This window comes from Trametes versicolor (genome assembly GCF_000271585.1).
Source record: "Trametes versicolor FP-101664 SS1 unplaced genomic scaffold TRAVEscaffold_13, whole genome shotgun sequence".
NCBI classification, from domain to species: Eukaryota; Fungi; Basidiomycota; class Agaricomycetes; order Polyporales; family Polyporaceae; genus Trametes; species Trametes versicolor.
The window spans coordinates 131,608-151,797 of record NW_007360333.1 but is presented as its reverse complement, the minus strand read 5'-3'; the positions used below and the strand labels follow the sequence as shown (position 1 = coordinate 151,797).

Sequence of the window (20,190 nt, the reverse complement as noted above, 5' to 3'; positions counted from 1 at the left end):
GTGATCCAGCGCGCTTAGCCCAGGATGGAGTGCGCAGTTAACTCGGTATACCTGTGCCGTCTATCCAAGCTCACCCACTTCCTCCTGAGGAACGGCCTCAACGGCCTCTCGATGACAATTGCTATGCGCGGGCCCCAAGTCCCCTATACCCGCGGGCTGCGCGCTCGACCTGTGCGATTCAAAGCGTGCTGAGCGCAGCCAGTTCGCTGCTATGCTGGGATGACCGGCATCTTCGCTCCCACGTCCGGTCATGCGCAGGAATGCAGCAGGCACCCGACGCCGCGCACGATAACTTACGTCCTGTTGACATATCCCACTATATCGCACGGGCCAAGTGGCGTGGTGCGGGCCGCGACAATAAGGCGCGGCGGTGGCGCACTCCGTGGACACGCCGTCTGCTAAAGCAAGCGCTGCGGGTAACACGAAGGTCAGCGGGTGGACCACTCAGCCGCAGAAGACGCGGTGCCAGTGAAGAGGAATTGTGGGCGTCGTGGGTGACCCGAGCGGGACGGCTGATGCACGAGGTCCGCCCGCCGCTTCCTTACCCAAGTACGGCGCCTCGAGGCGCACTTCGTAGCGGGCCCATGCGGTGTACGATATTGACTGCAAGTGGGCAAGGGTGAGCGATGACTCGTCTAGGGTGCTTCGGGAACCCACAACACGGCGTAGGCACACTGCACTGCAACACTAGACGATTAGAGGATGAGGCAGGCAATATGCCTGTGTAAGGCGCGCCTTGACCCGACGTTCTGCTCCCGCGTGCATTCCAGGCCACGAGCCCCTGCTTCGCGGCCACGAGGTTATCGAGCAGAACCATGCCCGGTACCCTTCGACGCCTTTTGAGGATATTCGATACCAGAACGCCGCTCGGCAAAGGTACGGCTCTCGCGTGCATGCAGTGAGAAGTGTGGAGGGGAACACGTAGAAGAGGATTCTGGCTTCCTTGGGACATAGCGTGGGCGGTGAGACGTAACCCTCAGAACCACGGCCTCGTCGTATCAAATCGTCATCGAATCGTGCTGTCCAGCGCGAACCCCTCAAAAACTTACGAACGACGAATGCACTCACCAGTCGTACCTGGGATGCCTCGACGTCTCGCCATCGTATGTTGTCAGTCGGGCGGCGACAATCTTCGAATGATGTCGGACAGTCGGCGCGCCTCCAGACCGCCACTGACAGACAGTTCCGTCATTGATCCCACGCGCGCCGATAGCACCCACAATCCGAAGCTGATATGCAATACAACCACACATCGCGCGTGCCGTACTGTACCTCCCAACGTCGCTGCGCGTCGGCGCTCAGCCCTCGCTGGCGCCTTCCCCATCACCGGCGGCGTCTTCGGCGACTTCGACGGGATGCCGCTTGCGCCACTCCGTGAGGCCGCTTTCGAACGCGCGGTCGTTCACACCGCTCGGGACGAGGCAGAACGTGACTCCTGTGAGTGAATGCGCATCAGTATCGAGGCCAGCGTCCGCGGCGCATTCGAAGTGCGTGTGGGCGAGGCGCGCACCCAAGGACTCGACCTCCTTATTCCTGTGCTCGTCATCGAAGAAGAGCTGGGGCGCAGGGCAGATGATGAGATTCATCCTGTGTATACAGAATCGATGGCGCTCACCATCTCGGAGTACGGGATTCCGGTCTTCTTGTGTAGCTGCTTGAAATGCTTGATCTTGGACCCTGTGCGTGCGATGGCGTCAGGGCTGTTCAGGGAGCTCATAAAGGGGAGAGCATGTACCCGGGTAGATCTCCATCTGGTCGAAGAACTGCACGGCCGGAGTGGGAGATGCGCCCTTATGCCCCGCTGGCGGAGGCACGAGCAGGAGGTTCAGCGCTCGCCGGGCCCTTCAAAATGTTGTAGGCGTGAGTGAGTGTATGCGTGTGGGCGGATGCGGAGAGCGCTACGCACAGGTCTGGAGCTGAAGTGCGGGAACACGCAGCGATCAGGACGCCGGCCTCCCTGAGACGATGGAAGATCTCTGGAACGTGGCGGTAAAAGGATATTCTTTGCTCGTGTCTAGTCCCAGATATCATGCAGGTTAGCACATTAGCTCTATCTCACAAAAACCTATTTCTCACCTATCGCGAACCTCGTTGATCGCGTCGCCGACGCGGCGAAGAGGGGCTGGGCCAAGAAAAACATCAGATCGTTCCCTCAGTACCAGAGGAATGGGCCACTGAATCTACATACGATCGACATGGGTGTCTATCCACAGATCCCAAAGGGTGTAACTGCGCTAGTTCAAAAGAATACAGACTTCATCAGCATACCCAGTATAAAATGACACGCATACGTACTCTAAATCAAATGCTATGAGCTTCGGCAATCTGCTTGACATGGTTGACGGTTGTGAGGACACCTGGCGAAGAGTGAGTGGGTGAGTGAGAGAAAGAGAAGGAGAGTGAGTGGGCTGCAGCTTGACGTACGGTAATAGACGCCCAGTGCGACACTGTCCGGAAAAGTCCGCGTAGACTCCGCGCTGGCACTCAGGTTCCTACTACGCGCCGGTCTCTCTCTCACTAGTTACTCCCACCTCGTATACTCGAAAGCCTTCCCGTACTACACATCAAGTACCCCAACTACATCACCGGAAATATGGCGTCCTCCAAATGGTGAGTAGAGTCGTGATACTTACGTTGTGCTAATCCAAAGTTGTTGGTGAAGAAGACAGGAGCGTGCTGCTGATTGACGTGCCAGCATCGCTCTCCTCGCGACGTTGCAGTTCTGAGGGAGCCTTTCCGTGTCTTTTTGGGCTGGCCGAATCTTCATCCCGCAAACTAAAAATTTACCATGGGTTGTGGGTGAATTTACTGAATACTTGGCTCCTTCGGCGTGCGAATGGATTCCTCTTGTACCACCAATCGACTAAGCTAATACCGCAGACCGCTAGTCACTTCCGATCTCTGAACAGTGCCTACAATCGCCTCGTCTACGTCTTTGACGGCCACTCCTCCCCCGGCCATCTTGGTGCTCCTTGAAAAGTTGCGCGCGTCTGCAAGCGGCGACTCCGGCTGGAAATGTAATCCCAACGTCGTTGACGCGGCGGACTACTTACTATTGACTAACGTCGCCACGCAATAATTTGTCGGCCGAAGCTACACTGGCATAGCGATGAAGTGGGGTATAACCAGGGTGAGCCGTATTACTATCATAATCTTGCACCAATGCCGCTTACGTGATGCGTAAACCACTCGTCAAGTCGTGCGAGAGGCGCGTCTTGATTCCAGCCACCACGATAGCGCTCAAAGTGAGCCACTCGTAACACAATCAAATCTTGTCCGGACGTGCTATATGTATGTAGGCCCTTTCTCCGTTCTTAACGCTGTCGAGATACTAATACAGGATACATGGTAGTAGCGAGTGGCTGACGACGGAGTTTGGGCTGAAAGCACGATTATGGACACGCGACGGTACGTCGTTGAGAAGGCGATATCTATGTCGTACTTATTGTGCTCTAGCTCGGCCGTGAAGCCAGCCATAGCGGACACAGATCCGGAATATCCCTCTCTCGCGCAAATTTTGAGAGCAGATAGGTGGGGTCGACCCTTTTATGGCCTACCTCCCGTCGCAAGCGGGGCTGCTCCTTCAGACAAACCAGCCGGAGAAGCCGGCCGGCCTCCGTCGAAGCAAAGCCCAGAGCCCGAGAGCGAATATTGCGACCTCGCCCGTCTGGCTCTGTTCAACGCACGTATCCCAATCAACACACTCCCCGTCGAGCTGCTTGCTATGATCTTCGAAATGGAGCTGAAAGCCGAAATATACCCCGGAATCTTCGAGACTGACTGTCCACGGCTCGACTACCTGCTGGTCTGCCGCCACTGGTTTGCTGTTGCCGCCACCGCCCCAAGGCTATGGACTCGTGTGTACGCGGGGCCAAGTCTGAATTATGTCCGCACCTGTCTCGCACGCTCAAAGGCTGTCAAGATCGACATCTCTGGCGGCGATTATCCCTGGTTGAATGTTCCCCGCGGGGTCTTGCACCTCATCACCCCGCATCTCCACAGAATCCGAAAGCTCGAGTTAGGGGGCATTCCGCCAGGGGATGCTGCCCATCTCAACACGCTCCTTCAGAATACGTTGCCAGCACTGGAAGTGTTGGGCTTTGGGCTCTCGTACAAGGCAGCCGATTCAATCGCACAGGCGATAGAGCTTTCCCCCGAACGCTTGCCGAAGCTGGTCCATGTCTGGGTTCACGGCATCCGCCTGGTGCCTACCGCGGCTCTTCGTCGCCTGAAGGTCCTACGGATCACCGATTGGCCCGGTCCGAGCCCCGCGATGACTCTGGACATGCTCACTGCTTTGCTGCAGGAACTCGTCGCCGTAGAGGGGCTTGGAATCTATAACGTGCCATGCCGCGATGCTGCGACCCCGCCCCGCCACTCGTGCACTTCACCAACGGCTCTTTCGAACCTCAGGCACCTCGATTTGTTCAACACAGATCTGCGAGTCACAAGACACATCCTTTCCGTGATCTCTGTTCCCCTGTCCGCAGTTGTGCAGATTATTGGCCAGACGGACCTAACGGCTGCACCGGACGCAGTCGAGGCCGCCGTTCTACAAGGAACCCGTATCGTCATCCCCGCCGATACATCCAGTCTGCCGATGCTCTCCCGCGCTACACATGCGTCTATCGTGATAGGCGGTTGCAATCATCTTGTGTTTTTGTCAACGAGCTGGCCGCGGGCACACAGGGAGGAAGGAAGCCTCTATTTCTACATGGCGGCCCCTTTCGACTACTGCGGAACGAACCCCTCATTCGCCGACTTCGTGGGCATCTGCGGCCGCGCGGCCCTCGAAGCTCTGCACATCGAAACGGAGACAGACTTATGCCCGCACCTCAGGTGGCGTGACGCGCTCGCGTACTTCAATGGTACGCTGCGCGAGCTCACCGTCCGCGGAACCCAGGCCGAGCCGGGCGCTGCGTATCTCTTTGCTGCCTTGGACCCGGACACCGCGCCCGTCGGCACGCGCGCGGCGGAGGCTGTGGTGGTCCCACATCTCCGGAAGCTTCGCGTGGCGGGTTTCGCGGCGCATGATGAGACGCTGCTTCCCGCGGTGCTCGAGTGCTTGGAGCAGCGGCGGGACGTGCTAGGTCGACCCTTGGCGCTGGAGACGCTGGAGTTCCAACTCGAGGCGTTCGGAACGCGGGAGTTCTTCGAGGAGCAACGGGTGCTGTACATGGACACGCTGTCGGAGTACGTGGAGGTCCTCTCGTATGACTTCGAGCTAGAGTCGGATCAACCACTCTTGTATTAATCACTAGTGCGAACCTGTGCTACGTGCGTCCAAGTCCCTTTCACCTCGAAGCTATCCAATGCGCCTCTTACGTCGCGTGTTTCATCGCCTTTCTATGTGCCACTGAGTACATCTTGCCTCTTGACCATCACGAAGCCACTCGACGAGAGCCACTCACACGGAATATTCTGTAAGTCGGCGTACGTTCGGCATACTTAGCTTTCGAAGATGTTAACAAAGCTATAGTGACGAGCGGTGGTCGATTTGGACTGGTGATCATGGACGTGATCATGGACACACTGTATGAGATTCGTTTTGACGGGAGCCGTCTTTGTCCTCATAACTTGATAGCACAACCGAGGCATCCGCTGCGGACGGCCTGCCGGAAACACAAGTATTGAGAGCAGATAGCTGGCACTGTCCATACTACGGCCTATCTCCCGTTGCATCCGTCCCAGCTTCCGGAAACAGACCCATCGGAGAAGCCCGAGGGCCCTTGTTGGAACGAAAACAGGAGCTCGAGAACGAACTGCGAAGCGTGCATGCTCTCCTCAACACGGGTGTCCCTATCAACGCGCTCCCCGTTGAGCTGCTGGCCGAAGTTTTCAAAGCGACGCAGCCAAAGCTCGGACGTGAAAGTGGGGAGCGTCCCTGGCTCGCTTACCTGCTCGTCTGCCGCCACTGGTTCACCGTCGGTGCCACCACCCCTAGGTTATGGGATTTTGTGTACGCGACGCCGAGCTTGAACTACGCTCGTACCTGCCTCGCTCGCTCCAAGGGAGTGAAAATCGACGTCATCGTTGTACCCGATATGCCAGTGGCCCCGGTCCTCTCCCAGTACCTACAGCTTGTCAGCCCGCATGTTCATAGGATCCGCACGCTCGTGTTAGGCACCTTTGATCCCGCGGATGCTCCTTACCTGAGGGCCCTTGTTCAGCATCCGATGCCTGCGCTGGAGCTGTTCACCGTTGGAGTAGGCAAGACGACGACCGACCCACGCGACGAAGTAATGGAGTTTACCCCCGAACGTTTTCCCAAGTTAGTCCACCTCTCGCTCAGCGGAATTCACCTGGTGCCAACGGCAGCTCTTCGAAACCTGAAGGTCCTGCATATCGACAATTTGCTCGGCCTGGTTCCTGGGATCACTATGGGCATGCTCACCGACCTGCTACAGGAGCTTGCTTGCATCGAAGAGCTTCGTGTCCACAGTATGTCTTGCCGTCAAGGCCTCGACCCTTCCCGCCCTATGCGCACCCCACGGGCGGCATTAAGGAGCCTCAAGGGGCTAAGCATGCAAGACTGGCCATGGGGTATGGAGGTCACAAAGCATATCCTCTCCGTAATCTCTGTTCCGCCGTCATCGACTATCATGATCCGTGGTTGTATCGACGATCACTGCGCGCCCGAAAGGTGGTGGCCGCTACGACTATGTCGGGTGATTAGCTCCGATCACTAGACAAGGTGTGGATTAATTAGTGGGTAGTGAAAGTGGTGGTGAGCAGGGGCTTTCGGAGTTTTACTACATATAACAGTGATAATTACTTGTGATTCTTTCAAGACTTAGCGCTCGAAAGAAATGAGGTTGGGCCAAATATGAGCAAATAATGGGAGACCGTTCCGAGGGCTCTGTGGCTGCTTGACAACCGCCGTCGCTCTTGTCCTCAACGTCCTCGAGCCTGTTCTCAACGTCTCCTTCTTTGTTCCGCCTCCTCTCACGCGCTCTCCCTGGTCGTCTTCATATGTTCTCTCTCGGCTCCTCCTCGCCGCGCTCTCGTCTCCCTGGTGCCGGATTCACGGTCTGATTGAATCGCTCCTGCTCGTCACGTCGGCCTCCCATCGCTATCAGTCCGCCCTTGCAGAAGTCGTCCTGTTTACTTAGCAGTGCAAGTTTTGTTCCTCACAAGTACGTCAATGTCAGTGCTGCTACTGTTCTGAATCTGCGTCCTAGGTCATCATACTTGTGCTGCTTTCAAGTGAGTCTATAGCTGCTTGTCTCGTCGCCGTCCTGCAGCTGCTCTTCGCCCCGCGCTCTTTCAAATACGCTCCCCTTGCCAACCACCCACCCCTCATGCACTTGTGTCTCTGGGCACCTTTCGCTGCGCCCATATCTTGCCCGCGTCTTGCTTGTGTCCCGCCTATGTTTGGGCCTACTCCGTGTGCTTCGCACCCTCTCGCGCTTTGTGCCTCTGCTATCTGGCCCCTGGTACGCTCTGCCTGCGTCTCTGAGCCCTCTGCATTCTGCTTGCGTCTACGCTTCCGCGCCGCGTCTGCACTGATGTCTTGTCCGCACCCCGTCCACGCTTGTGCATGCCCTACGCGCATCCGGTCTCTGCGTCGCGATGTCCTGTCTCCACTCCGCGCATGTCATGTGCCTTCTGGGTGACCGCGACCCGCCTACGCTCACATCGACACTATGGCTTGCGTACGCTCGCGCATACCCCGCGTCCCGCCCGCGCACGCTTGTGCACACGTCTGGCTCGCATCTGTCTTACCTCATGCCCGCGCACATCTCGCGTACTCTGTCTGTGCCTCCCTCGTGCCTCATCTGTGTTCGCGCACGTTGTGCCCGCCTGCCCGCCCCCATAGTGTCCCGTACACGCTCGCGCTCATGCCATGTCCCCCGCATGCCTGTTTATTACTTGTGTCGGCATCACGGTGTACCTTATTACTGTATGATAGCTGCCTGTATATATCACCACGATCCAATCCAATATCATTCATCGGAGGTGAATGTGTACTCTGCACGTCATAGTAAAGAACACAATGCGATACAGCGTAAATCACCAACTATCAGTGTTCACCTGGAAAGCGGTATGCAATCACCGGCACCGGCGCTTGGACGAGGGTGTTGAACGGGAAGATTTAATAGCTCACAAGTCCGACTTATTCCACCCGGGAGAGTGGCGATTTTATGCCAGCGCCAAAAGGGCTAAACGGGCGCAAACACCCAGTTTACATAGCTATTTACTCTACTTTGCGCATGGTGAATAAGCTGGTGGTTTTCACAACATGTCAGTCATACAGAGGATGGAGCGAGAGCCATCAGAGCGCTGGTTAACCCACAAGGCAACGGTGGCTGGATCCTACCCGCGGATAGAACAGGCCTGCCCATTCTCTCACGCGCTACTGAGGCGTTTGTGGACTCAACTGAGACCTCTGAGCATGGCTACGTCATACGATTGACCTCGCCTCCGGTGCCCGACGGAGGTGGCTGCCTCAAGGTCGTCATGGAGGCCCCTCCCGCCCACCGTCAAGCCTATCCCTTACCGTCCCCATACCTCACGGCCATCTGTCGCGACGCCCCAATTGAGACGCTGCGCATCGAGATGTCAGCGTTTACGTACTGCCCAAACACCACCTGGCGCAATGCACTCGCGCCCTTTTCCAGGCTGCGCGAGCTCGCCGTCTTTGGACATGGGAACGGGCCGTCGGCATCGAACCTCTTCGCTGGCCTCAACCCGGACTGCGCGCCCCCGGACACGCCGGCGGCGGCGCGTGTGGTTCTCCCTGAGCTCCGGACGCTGTGTATCGAGGGCTTTACGGTATTGGACGAATATTTGTTTGCGACGGCGATGGTTTGCCTGCAAAAGAGGCGGGCCGCACTTGGGCTCTCGAAGCCGCTCGAGACGCTGTCCTTTCAGCTCGGAGATGAAGACCGGCCGGAATTCAACCTGCAGCTCAGAACGCTATACACCGAGGAGTTGTCTGTGTACGCGGATGTATTCTCTCTTGAAGGCTATACAAGACAGGACCATTAGCTGCAACTCGATCACTGGCACTGTCATCCAAAGTGAGTTGGAACTTTCTTTGTGGGTCGTGGTCGTGGCCGGTGTACGTGTTAATTCGTGTATATTAATACCTTAATCACAGGCTGCGCTTACTGCTAGTGCATACCTTGTTCCCGAGGAGTCATTGCCCGTGGTGCGTAATGTAATACTTTCCGTTCAGCACCGGAAATACGATGGCATCCTCCCCCGCTCGCTCCGCCGTGCATGCCTTTCCGATGGCGGGTATACTGTCACAAATCACCACCAATATATCGTGGACAGACCGCGACTAGAACATGTCTTACATCTGAAGCATCTTTAGAAATATTTAATTCACGAGTAACTTGAAATTAGTCACTGGGAATGGTGAGATCGTTGATTCGGAGAGAGTACAGCGTCACGGTCTCGACCGGATCTTCTGTTAGATGTCTTCTTTGGCCGTATGTGAGTGGCGAAGCGTTGCCTGTGTCTGCAGCGGCGCTTCCCCTCGAGGTTTTCCGAGCACAACGCCGGTTTTGCCCTCTTATCATACGAGGTTTTCACATGCGGCCTGTCGATGTGCTGAAGAACGACTAGGTCTACAGGAGGTCTGGCCAGCAGTTGGGTATAGTCTACGAAGGGGTCGAATGTATTGTGCACTCGGCGCTATCTATGTTGGATTCGAAGTCTACGAGTTACGTACAATTAGCTAGATCAGGGCAGGCTTTAGCGTAGCACGATGTCAATGGACCACACCCTTTAGCTCTCTCGAGTGACCCGGCGCTGTCCGCTGCCCGATACTTAGAACTGATGAACCCCACATTGTTTCCCCAGCAATACTAGAGGCTACACCTTCTTGACAGATGCACGAACGGCCTGGCTTTCGCGTCCACACGCCGCTGCGGCCGAGGCCTGCTTCATAACATCAATATCATGCGGCGGCACTCCTGCGCATTTATTATTGTTCATGGTTCGGTGCGCGCATGCCACCAATGGTCTTTCTTGAAACTCGAGTGCACGATGGTCGAGTCTCTGCCCAGACCGCCGCAGGCGAAAGCAGCCCTGCGGGGAAGCAGGCCTCGGTTGAACGTTGAAGCCTAGAAGGCACCGACAGCCCGCCGAGGCCGACAGAAGGTGGCCTGACTTCTCGATGTGTCCTACGTATATTCCTGTCCTGAAGCATCATCATCATCATGCAATGGAACGTTCCGCGCCCGGGGCCAGCGCCCCATGCGTTGCAAAGGCTAATTCTACCCAATCTTAACTACGCCGCGTGCGGCACGCCCACCATCAGCCGGCGGCGAGACCTTGCGCTCGGAAGCGGCAAGGAATGCGGCGGGAAGCACGCATCGGAGCGGTGCCTCGATCTGCGTGAGTGGCGGCAAAGGTGTGGGGAAGTGTCGGGCGGCGAAGCGCACGTTGTGTTGAACATTCAGTGAACGGGCGATACGTATGCTTGCATGGCGTGAATGGGACAGGTGGGCTATTGCCTCAAAAGGCTGAGGTGCACAACCCCGCGTCACATGAGTACTCAATCAGCGAAGAGACGTTGGGTCATCGCAATAGGAGACCGTACTCTTACCAGTAACGTCCGAGTGGATGAGTATGTTCGACCGTAGCCCGCGTGGCGCCCGCTGGGGCTGGATGAGGTGGGCCAGGACCCCGGATAATACTGCCAGAGGCCTTATCCAGGAGGGGTGGAAATTTCGTGTTTTGGTCCGGGCCAAAAATTGGCCGTTTTGGTCCGCGCGGCGGATGTGGCATCCTCAGAGGGGTCATTTTGGTCCGTGAAATGGCGAAAGCCTCGACAAAAAGCCCCATTTTTTCTCTAATTGCAGGCCAAAGTCGTGTTTTGTCCTACGCCTATATATTACGGCCATGGCGAAAGCTGCTTGCCGCATGACGTCTGTGAGTGATTTCATTGTGCAAAAGCTTACGGATGTCTGAAATAGGTAGACCCACCCCAAGCTTACCTGAGTCGACCCCATTGTGGTCCGGCCAGGTGCAAGGCCTGGCTCGTCCCGCCCGCCGTTGGTCCGACAATTCGTAAGGCTTTCCCGGCCTCTGACCCCCAATTTGGTCCGCCCGGTGTAAGGCATACCTCTGGACCAAGTCGCGTTTTGGTCCGAACTGCGGATAAGGCATCCGTGAGGATTATCCGGGGTCCTGGTGGGCCGACGTCTTGATTGTCGTGGTACAATATTAATGAACGGCTGGTGCCGGCTAAGGCAACCCTGGCGCTCAATATGTTGCACTGCAAGCGACCAGGAAAACGTTAGAGAGCCGCCGAGAGGAGACTTGAATTGGATCTAGATCTCATGAGTGCCGACCAACGCGAGAAGGCGGGTGGGCCTGCAGAGTGCTGCCGAGCGGTGTGCGGGGTAACCTGACACGGCATACCCCTTGCAAGATAAGTGTTGAATTGCCCCCAAAGTAGATGCAAGATCCCTGGTGATGATGCGAACTCACTGACGCCGTATGAGGGCCCTGCACTGACTTCCAGCAATGAACACCGGTCTTCAGCCATGCAGCGTCGGGCTTGCACAGAGCTGGGACCGTTTACCGGCCTCGCCGTATGCGCTAGCACTTTGGTTTCGCATCGAGGAGGCTGGTGACGGGAAGCGCGACGTGGCTGGGGATGAAGGTCAAGGCCTCCTCAACCAAGCCACACGATTGCTACCCTGGGGCGACCCACTCGCGCGCTGGATATAGACGCGCGAGTTGTAGTACGCCCCGAGTGCGCACAGAGCGTATCATCGTGTCTGAGTGCGTCATGTCGGAAGCAGCAAGGAAAGCGGCAGGGCTTCGCGAATCACCAAGTAGGGAGACTCACTTGGATTGAACTGGAGAGCGGTGGCAAAGGTGAGGAAAAGAATCGGAGTTGCCGATTTGAGTGCGGGGTAACCTACAACGGCAGATGCGACGGCATATGAGTGTGCAATCGCATGTACCATCCTCGTGATGACGAGGATCCACAAACGCCGTACGAGGGAACGTTGAACTGACGCTCATCGATGGACACACCTGTTCAAACAGAGAATCATCGCCCCGCACGCGCGTCCGAGCTATGTCGCAGACCTGATGCAGTGGCTGAAACGTACCGCCGGCGTGCAGCATTGCAGCGCGCCCTCTGCGGGCGGGCCGCCCATGCCTGTAGGCATGTCTGATGACTGGCCATCGCGATGGCTGGAGGAAAGAAGCACTAGATGAGCACGGATATGAACGGCTCAAGGTTCGGACGGTTCGACCTACATAGTCCGCTGAGCAATTCGTGAACCTTGCGAACCTTGGCATGCACGCCATTCACGCATACCGAGCTTCAGATCTGACGTCAGCGCGCGCGATGAGAGGCCCACGCGCGCATCGCAAAGCCAGAAGCATCCGTTCGAACTGCGCGAGGCATACGCCTGTCCAGCAGACACCAGTTGGTCACTGTATCATGTCAAGTGTCAGGGCTGGAGTGCGTCTCACCAAGCACGGCCTCTGCGATGATCACTGCGGAGTCAGCGCACCGATTCCCTTCGGAACGATCTTCTCGAGTAGGGAATCTGCTCTCCGCCCGGGCTGGGGGCAATAATGCGGACGGTGCCATTCCTCCGAGCGTCCGGGCAGGTACGGCGGCGGGCGTAAGGATGGCGAGGCTATTCGCGCGGCCGGACGCGCTGGGGGCGGGTGGGAAATGGAGACTCTCACCGGTCGTCAACGGGCGGTGTGCCTGCGAGCGGGCCACGTCTGCGGTCGCACGCGCCGCGCCGGGTCGCGCCCTGCCGCGCAGCGTTTCGTCGTGCTGGGCGAGGACCGGGGTGCTCGCGGCGGACAGAGAGTGGACGGCGGGGAGAGCAGCGCGGCCGAAAGCGTGGAGGGGTCATATTGCGGAGAGACGCGAGGCGCCGGGCCAATGGGGCGGCGAGTTATCTGATATGATGGGGCACGGGGGTTATCTGATAAGATTTAGCCGGGGCTGAGGTCCCACCCGACTCCAGCTCCAGACTCGTCCCCCACGGTGAGTGTCGAACGGGATGCGGAATATTCGCTCGACCCGCCCTTATAACCGTCTCCCTCCTTCCTTCTCGCGGTAGATCGCGCCCCGGCCTTTCCTCTTCTTACTCTACCTTTACCGGCTTAATACGTACTATGGCCTCTGCGTCCTCCGCTCGGAACGCCACCAACGCCCTCAAGACCGTCGCCGTCCTCGGGGCCTCCTATGGCGGCGCCCGCGCCGCCCAACTCCTCGCCAACGGCCTCCCCCAGGACTGGCGCGTCGTCCTCGTCGACCGGAACAGCCACATGAACCACCTCTACGTCCTCCCCCGCTACGCCGTCCTCCCCGGGCACGAGCACAAGGCCTTCATCCCCTACCGCACCGTCTTCGACCTCCCGCCCGCACACGATGCGCCGCCAGACGCTCCGAAGCCCCAGGTGGACCTCGCGCGGCACACGATGCTCCACGCGAGCGTCGTGTCGCTCGGCGCGCACGAGCTCACGCTCGACAGGGCGTTCCCGGAGCACGGGCTCTCCGACGGCGTGCTCCGCTTCGACTACCTCGTCTATGCGCTCGGCAGCCACCTGCCGTCGCCCATCAACCTCTGGGGCGCCGTCGCGGACGAGGTCGAGAAGGACGGGGTCGTGGACATCGTGCGGGGGACGAAGGCGGGCGGGATGGCGTGGCTGAAGAAGTTTCAGGCCCGGGTCGCGCGCGCGTCGAGCGTGCTCGTCGTCGGCGGAGGGGCTCTCGGCATCCGTGAGTGTTTTTATCTGATTACGCCCGCTTCGCCCTCGCCGCTGTGTATCTTTTCCCTGGACGGGTGTTGATGAGGAGAGTACCCGGGCTGCCGGTGTGTGCACGGTGTCAGCGTGCGGACCATCTAGGCGCCCGTGTCCTCCGCCCCTCCGAGATCATCGTTCTAAACGAGGATACCTGCCGTGCCCTGTGCCGCCTTCGCATCCTTCCTTCACTCAATAATAGCGGAATGCTGACGATGAAAACACACAGAATATGCGACCGACATCGCGGAAATTTACCCTGCAACTCAGGTCACCCTACTCCATTCTCGGCACCGCCTCCTCCCACGGTTCGATGAAGACATGCACACAGAAAGTGAGTATCTCCGCCGAGCTTTACACGCCCTTGTCCTCGTCGTTGTCTCCAAATACGGTGTGGTATCGTCGTGCCTCCGGTTCAACTGCAAGGGTGTGTCAGGCACATCGTAGCCGATCTCGATCTGGCTCTACGCCAAAGAAGAAGCTGTCGGCGACAGTGATCGGCGCGTATGACACCGCGCTATGCCAAATGCTTATTCGCTTCTCGACTTGGCCTGCTCGTATATAAAGCGAGCATCGTCGGGGACAGGGTCCTCGTCTTCTGACCCCTTGCCATCACTCCCTGCGCGACCCTGCAGTACGCGCTGGGATCGAGATATCGCATCCTGTCCCGGGCGGAAGACGCATCTCTTGCTTGGCGCGAGATGCAGGAGCCCACATTATACAGCTCCCGAAGTAGCATGCTCACTATGCCCACATAGTTCTCTCCACCATGTCCTCACTCAACGTATGCACCATCCTCGGCGACCGCCTCGACCTCTCCTCGCTGCAAGACAAGAGCACTGGCGCCGAGCGCGTCGTCCGCACACAGAGCGGCCGCGAGATCCGCGCCGAGCTCGTGGTAAGCCCCACCCCACTTTCACTCTCGCGGGAGCGACGCACGCTCACACGGCCTCTCCACAGCTGCTGTGCACGGGCCAGACGCCGAACACGACCCTCCTGGGCGAGTCGTTCCCCGATGTGGTCGTCCAGGACGGCCCGAACAAGGGCATGGCGCGCGTGCGGCGCACGCTGCAGCTCGCCGCACCCCTCGCTGGGTCCCACGAGGAGCCGACACTTCCTGCGGAGGTCTTCGCTGCACCCGAGCCCGCGTCTGAGGCGCCCACGACGCCCGCCGTAGAGCGGGAGCTCGCTGAGCCTTCCTCGTCTCAGGTCGCGGAGGCTTTGGCAGAGGCTGAAGAGGAGGAGCTCGAGGGAGAGGAGGAGGAAGAGCCGGAGCCGATCGAAGAAGACCCGTACACGCGCGTCGCGGCGGAGCACATCTTCGCTATCGGCGATGCCGCCGACGCGTTCGGCGCGGTCAACGCAGGCCACAACGCCTTCTTCCAGGTGCGTTTCTTCTGAACCGCCCAACCGCCCGAAACAGCGATGCTGACCCCGCGGCTTGTAGGGCGAAGTGGCCGCACGTAATATTTTGAAGCTCGTTAAGCGTGCGGAGCACGAGAGCGAGTCCCGCGAACGCCTACTACAGCAACTGCCATTCGCCCCATATGCCCCCCACGCCCCGTCCGCGCCCACAGAGGCCGCTGCGGACGAGGACCTGGAGCTGCAAAAGTACGTCCCCGGCGCGCCCGCGATCAAGGTCTCCCTCGGCCTCGTAAGTCCCCCCACCATCTCCCCCTTGGGAACGCGAACGCTGACGCTGACGGCGGGACACAGACGAAGAGCGTGTACCAGTTCCAGGGCATGATCGGCATCCGGGACAAGGAGCCCGCGGACCTCGACGTGCACCTCATCTGGCGGTACTTTGGGCACAACGTCACGCGCGAGGACCTCGAGGCCGACCCGGACGTCGGCGCTGCGGAGCCGAAGGCCGTCACTGCGTGATCGCGAGCCGTCTCGAGAGTCGAGGCTTGAGGCTGGGTGGGTATGTGTGCGCCGGCCGGGGCTGGAGGGATGGATAGAGTCTGTAGCTAGCTTTGTTGTCTGACAATTTATGGTGCGCTCGCGGCTCTAGATTTTTACATCAGGATGCAATTGCGGGATCAAGCGAGTATAAACACGTAATACAAGAGTACTGTACATATCAGCAGAAAACCCCATTCGCCCGCTGTTCGCGGAGACGTCGTACTAAGCACACGCTGGCCACACGCATAATCAATGAGAACTGCTAAGTACTCACCTTCGACGATAGTCGGCTTCTCATTCTTCCTGCCCACTTGTCCAGCTTTCAAACGAGAGGAGGTCCACGTACTCCGACAGCGCCTGCGTGTACATCTCCCTCAGCTGCCGGGAGAACTGCGGCTGGCGTTGGTCTCCCAGCTTGAAGCATAGCGCCTCGAGCGCCTTCGGGCGCCCGAGCGCGGCCCGCCTGTGTTCGAGGAAATTCAGCACCGTTGGAAGCAGCGCCCCGTCCATCGCAGAGAAGCCCTCGACCCGCAGCGCTCGGAGTTCCGGGAGCACCAAACGAGCCCCCACGGGCGTGTCCGCGGGCGCGGCGTCTGGGTCGAGCCCGGCGAAGACGGGCGCGGCGGAGGGCGAGCCGCCCTTGAATACTATGACGCCATGCGCGCGCAGCCTGCCCTCGCCCCCGCAGACGGCGAGCGAGCGCAGCGCGGCGAAGGGCGCGAGCGCGGCGCGCCAGTTGACGCACCCGCAGGACTCCGCGTCCAGCTGGATGCGCATGGTCTGGAGTGGGGCGTCGCGGCAGACGTCCATGAGGTCGTAGGGGAAGGGGTGCGCTCGCAGGTAGTCGAGAACGTCGGATTGGATCAGCCTGACGACCTTCAGGGAGCCGCGCCCGCTGGGGGTTGGAGGCCCGGAGAGTTTTACGACGTGCCCGCTCTCGGACGTCTCGGTCAGGTCGATGAACGCCTCGGTAGCGCTGGAGAGGATGGGTAGGCCAGTTCTGTCGGCGGGTAGGAGGCTACGGGCACCATCAGCGCTGATCAGCGCTCCGCCAACTCCTGGCCGCATGTAGGCCAGAGCATAGATATGAACAGTTGATGACCGGGGGATGGAGATCACAGAGAGGACGTGTTCGGTGACCGGCGAGTCCCAGTTGCGCAGGCTTAGTGTCTTGAGGTTCGGCAGTATCGCCCGTGCGGTAGGTGTAGGGCGGGGATTGGAGGGGTCATCGCGGTCACGGTGGCACATCATGTGGCTGATACGAAGCTCCTCGATGCTAGTGAGCTCCCGTAGTAGATCGGTGAGCATGTTCAGAGTCATCATTGGCAGGCTGGGAACATCGCCGATTTGCAGAACCTTTAGGCGTCGAAAAGCGGCCGTACGCAACAGGTAGATTCCGCTGACCGAAAGATTGACCAGCTTCGGGAAATGTTCTGGGGTCAACTCCATCTCCGTATCATGGGGGTCACGGTACGTCGTGCTGTCTAATGCAGCGCTAAACAGCTCTAACGCAGGCATAGTTTCCTGCATGAAGCGCTTCAGGTGAGGACCATTCGCGGCCGAGACGGCGCCGAACTTGAGCGTCCGGACCCTGTGGAGGTGCGGGTGGATATGGAACATAACTTTGGGCACCATCGGGGCCACATCGGGAACGACGACGTCGATCTTGAGTTCCTTGGAGCGAGCGAGACAGGTGCGCAGGTAGTTCAGGCTCGACTTCGCGTACAGATAGGTCCATAACATCGGGGTGGTGGTGCCGACGGTGAACCAGTAGCGGCAGACACGCAGGTAACCGAGCGAGGGCTGCGCCGCTCCACCTTCACACCCGAGTTCCGGCTGTGTCGCTTTGAAGATCTCGGCCAGCAGCTCGACGGGGAGGGTGTGGATGGGGACACCTGCGTTGAGGAGAAAATGGACGCTTCGCAGCTCGTTCTCGAGCTCCTGTTTTCGTTTCAACAAAGACGACCGGGCTTCTCCGATAGAGCTGTCTTGAAGAGCTGCGACGGATGCAACAGGTGATAGGCCGTCGTAATATGGACCGCGCCAGCCATCTGCTCTCAACACTTGTGTTTCGGGGGGATCGTCGGAAGCGGAGGCCCCAGCTGTGCTGTAGCAATACACAGCATGTTATGAAGACAAAGACATCTCCCGTCAAATCAAACCTCCTACCGTGTGTCTATAGTCGCGTTCATCATCACCAGCCGAAGTCGACAACCGTTCACCTACCACAACTATGTTAACATCCCGATTGCTATATATATTGGAGTTAAGCGTACTCACAGGATATCTCCCCAATAAACGCGCTTAGGCAGCTCTCGTCGAGTGGCGTGGTGGGGATCAAGAGGTAAGATGTGCTCAGTGGCACACCGGCCGCGTGGTAGCACGTCTCGGACTCGGAAGTTTCCGCCGCTCCGAGCTGGCCGCGACTTAGTACAGGTTGAAATTCCTCCTTCCTCGTGCACTACATTGAGTTGCCAGAGTGCGATACTGAGTACGACGCAAGAGTTGCCGCAGTTCTTCAAGGCGGAATGATGACTGTATTTGTTTTATCCGTGGCGTGAATTGGAAAAACCCTGCGTGATTCATTTCCTGGTAGCGATCCAACCCACAAGCAGTACGACAACAGTGCTCGACGCCCATGCGCGCGCGCCCCGCGCCAGGGGTGCCCCCAACGCAGACTCTGGCCTGTCCCGCAACGCCGCGAGAAACGGCGCACTGGACAGCATGCCGACCTCAACAGATTGCGTGAGGTTGGTATTATCATACATCTCAAGCACAGGCGGCGCGGGGGACTTGATGTGCGGTGGTGGGGCATCGAGGTGCGCTGGCGGGGGCAGGAGGACTTCGGCTTGCGCGACGCCACCGAAGAAGTCGGTGACGAGCGTGTTGCGAAGTGAACGGGGGAAGAGGTCCTCGCGCACGCCGGGGTGTGAATTGATCTTGACCGGGTCGTAGGTATCGAACTGTGCGGCAAAGTCCAGGGCAGATTAATAACTACGACGGTATGATGGGTATGTGTGGGACGTACGAGATCCTGCATTGTCGCCTGGCTCGTCTTGTTGATGCCTTCCATGTACTCGAGGATGTAATGCGTGTAGGTGTCGATGACCGCTACGCCGATATCCCGGTCATTCTCGTACTGCAAGGGACTAATCAGTGGGATTGGACGGACGGCGCACGCACACACCGTACCGAATACGAGTTTTCGTGAATAACGGACGAGCCGGTCGCGAGTACGTTCGGGGAATAGAACTTAGAGTACATCGTGTTCGCCTGACACGTGTCAATCATGAAGAACAGCTCGTTATACCTGTCGCAGCACGATGATGATGATGAGCGGAGCGGCGGACATGGGCGAATGGGAGTGCCCATACCGTTTCTTCTCCCACATCTGCGCGACGGCGTCCGCAATGTCGAACGCGCTGATCTCTTCGTTGTCCTGGAATTTGAGGAACTCGTTACCGCCGTGCCCGGTCATGTAGATGAACACATTCGAGCGGTCGTCTGTGAGCAGCCGTTTCGAGCGGGGCACCGATGGATCCACGCGCCCTACGGAGACCGAGCGGTTACTTCATACACGCACGCTGACAGCAGGAACACATGAAGGTGGCGTACCTGTGAGGACACGGAGGAAGTTCTCGACGGTGACCTCGTACCCGCGGTAGTCGACCTCGATGTTGTCGCCATACAGGTCGAGTGTCTTCGCGGAGCTCGAGTACACGCACCCGGGGAACTTGTTGCGCGCGTTGCACGCCGCGTCGTCCGCGAGCATGAGGATGATGTTCGAGTCCGGGATCCCCAGCCGCTTTACCGTGCGGTACCTGCAGGCCACGCCCAGCTCAATCCTCCACCCTTCCCGCTCTCTCGTGATAGACACGACTCACATTCCGAGCGCGTTGGACATGTGCTGTGGGCGCGTTCAGGGCGGGGTCGCACACGGAGCGGGGGCGCGACGCACTCTGTAGTTGAACCAGTACCGCGACGCGCAGACCAGCACGGCCCAGTTGTTGGTGTGCGAGGAGCCATGTCGTTCAAAGAACTCAGTGACAGGGGCGTCCTGCGCAGCTACGAGGAAGACGAGACACAAGACCGAGAGGACTAATCTGGAGAAGAGCAGGCCGAGCATGACGCTCTTCCCAGCCCGGTTGCGGAGATATTACAGAGTAAGGGCCACTCGTCAGGCTTGGGGAGTGCTCAGATTATGCCGCCAGGCTCGTTATTCGTAGCAGTGCGGTAGCCAAGCCGTAGCGGGACAGTCTGCGAGAGATGGTGATGGGAGAGCCGAAGTGGCTGCGAGCACGTCGTACTAGGCGGCGGTCCTCAGCGCTTCCAAGGAGCGCCCATTACATGACGGCGCCCTACTTCAAGCCGTCATGTTACATGTACAGTTTACAAGTTGAGGGGGGTCATACGTTATATGAGAAGGCTTCTATGTACGTTACACTGGGAGGCAAAAGATAGACCAAAGGCACACGAAGCGACTCATACTATGGTGCCTATGCGGCAAAGCGTACTGCATTTCGGTGGCATGCACTCGCAGAC

At 58.6% G+C, this 20,190-nt stretch overlaps 5 protein-coding genes across 5 annotated transcripts; 3 read left to right on the top strand and 2 right to left on the bottom strand.

Moving 5' to 3' along the window:
- Positions 1-1,316: 1,316 nt before the first annotated feature.
- TRAVEDRAFT_104091 (magnesium-dependent phosphatase-1) lies at positions 1,317-2,336 on the bottom strand (the record flags this gene model as incomplete). The annotated part of the gene is made up of 8 exons (XM_008045941.1): positions 1,317-1,435; positions 1,511-1,556; positions 1,616-1,677; positions 1,736-1,842; positions 1,907-2,014; positions 2,077-2,122; positions 2,189-2,229; positions 2,296-2,336. Coding segments are annotated over 8 exons (570 nt in total), but the record flags the coding sequence as incomplete, so codon positions are not given.
- A 1,058-nt stretch (positions 2,337-3,394) lies between these two features.
- TRAVEDRAFT_52967 (uncharacterized protein) lies at positions 3,395-5,254 on the top strand (the record flags this gene model as incomplete). Its single annotated transcript, XM_008045940.1, has 2 exons — positions 3,395-3,408; positions 3,457-5,254. The coding sequence occupies 2 exons, from the start codon at positions 3,395-3,397 to the stop codon at positions 5,252-5,254; spliced, it is 1,812 nt and encodes a 603-aa protein (XP_008044131.1).
- A 532-nt stretch (positions 5,255-5,786) lies between these two features.
- On the top strand, positions 5,787-6,200 carry TRAVEDRAFT_80312 (uncharacterized protein; the record flags this gene model as incomplete). The annotated part of the gene is made up of 1 exon (XM_008045939.1): positions 5,787-6,200. A coding segment is annotated over one exon (414 nt), but the record flags the coding sequence as incomplete, so codon positions are not given.
- A 6,913-nt stretch (positions 6,201-13,113) lies between these two features.
- Positions 13,114-15,627, top strand: TRAVEDRAFT_134421 (FAD/NAD-P-binding domain-containing protein; the record flags this gene model as incomplete). Its single annotated transcript, XM_008045938.1, has 7 exons — positions 13,114-13,720; positions 13,973-14,077; positions 14,502-14,641; positions 14,704-15,129; positions 15,191-15,230; positions 15,321-15,397; positions 15,460-15,627. The coding sequence occupies 7 exons, from the start codon at positions 13,114-13,116 to the stop codon at positions 15,625-15,627; spliced, it is 1,563 nt and encodes a 520-aa protein (XP_008044129.1).
- A 2,566-nt stretch (positions 15,628-18,193) lies between these two features.
- Positions 18,194-19,899, bottom strand: TRAVEDRAFT_31750 (GPI-anchor transamidase). Its single transcript, XM_008045828.1, has 7 exons — positions 19,607-19,899; positions 19,533-19,555; positions 19,264-19,469; positions 19,023-19,197; positions 18,841-18,958; positions 18,677-18,787; positions 18,194-18,611 (listed from the first exon to the last, which is right to left on the bottom strand). Exons 1-7 carry the CDS (start codon positions 19,772-19,774, stop codon positions 18,231-18,233), a joined length of 1,182 nt encoding a protein of 393 aa, XP_008044019.1. The 5' UTR covers positions 19,775-19,899; the 3' UTR covers positions 18,194-18,230.
- Between the last annotated feature and the right edge of the window lie 291 nt (positions 19,900-20,190).

Bases quoted from the DNA above. Each gene is read 5' to 3' on its own strand.
- TRAVEDRAFT_31750 (XM_008045828.1), bottom strand. From the start codon at position 19,774: ATGCTCGGCCTGCTCTTCTCCAGATTAGTCCTCTCGGTCTTGTGTCTC. The intron at 19,556-19,606 runs GTGCGTCGCGCC...ACGCGCCCACAG, and splicing joins GGTACTGGTTCAACTACAGA to CACATGTCCAACGCGCTCGG. The intron at 19,470-19,532 runs GTGAGTCGTGTC...CGTGGCCTGCAG, and splicing joins ATGTCCAACGCGCTCGGAAT to GTACCGCACGGTAAAGCGGC.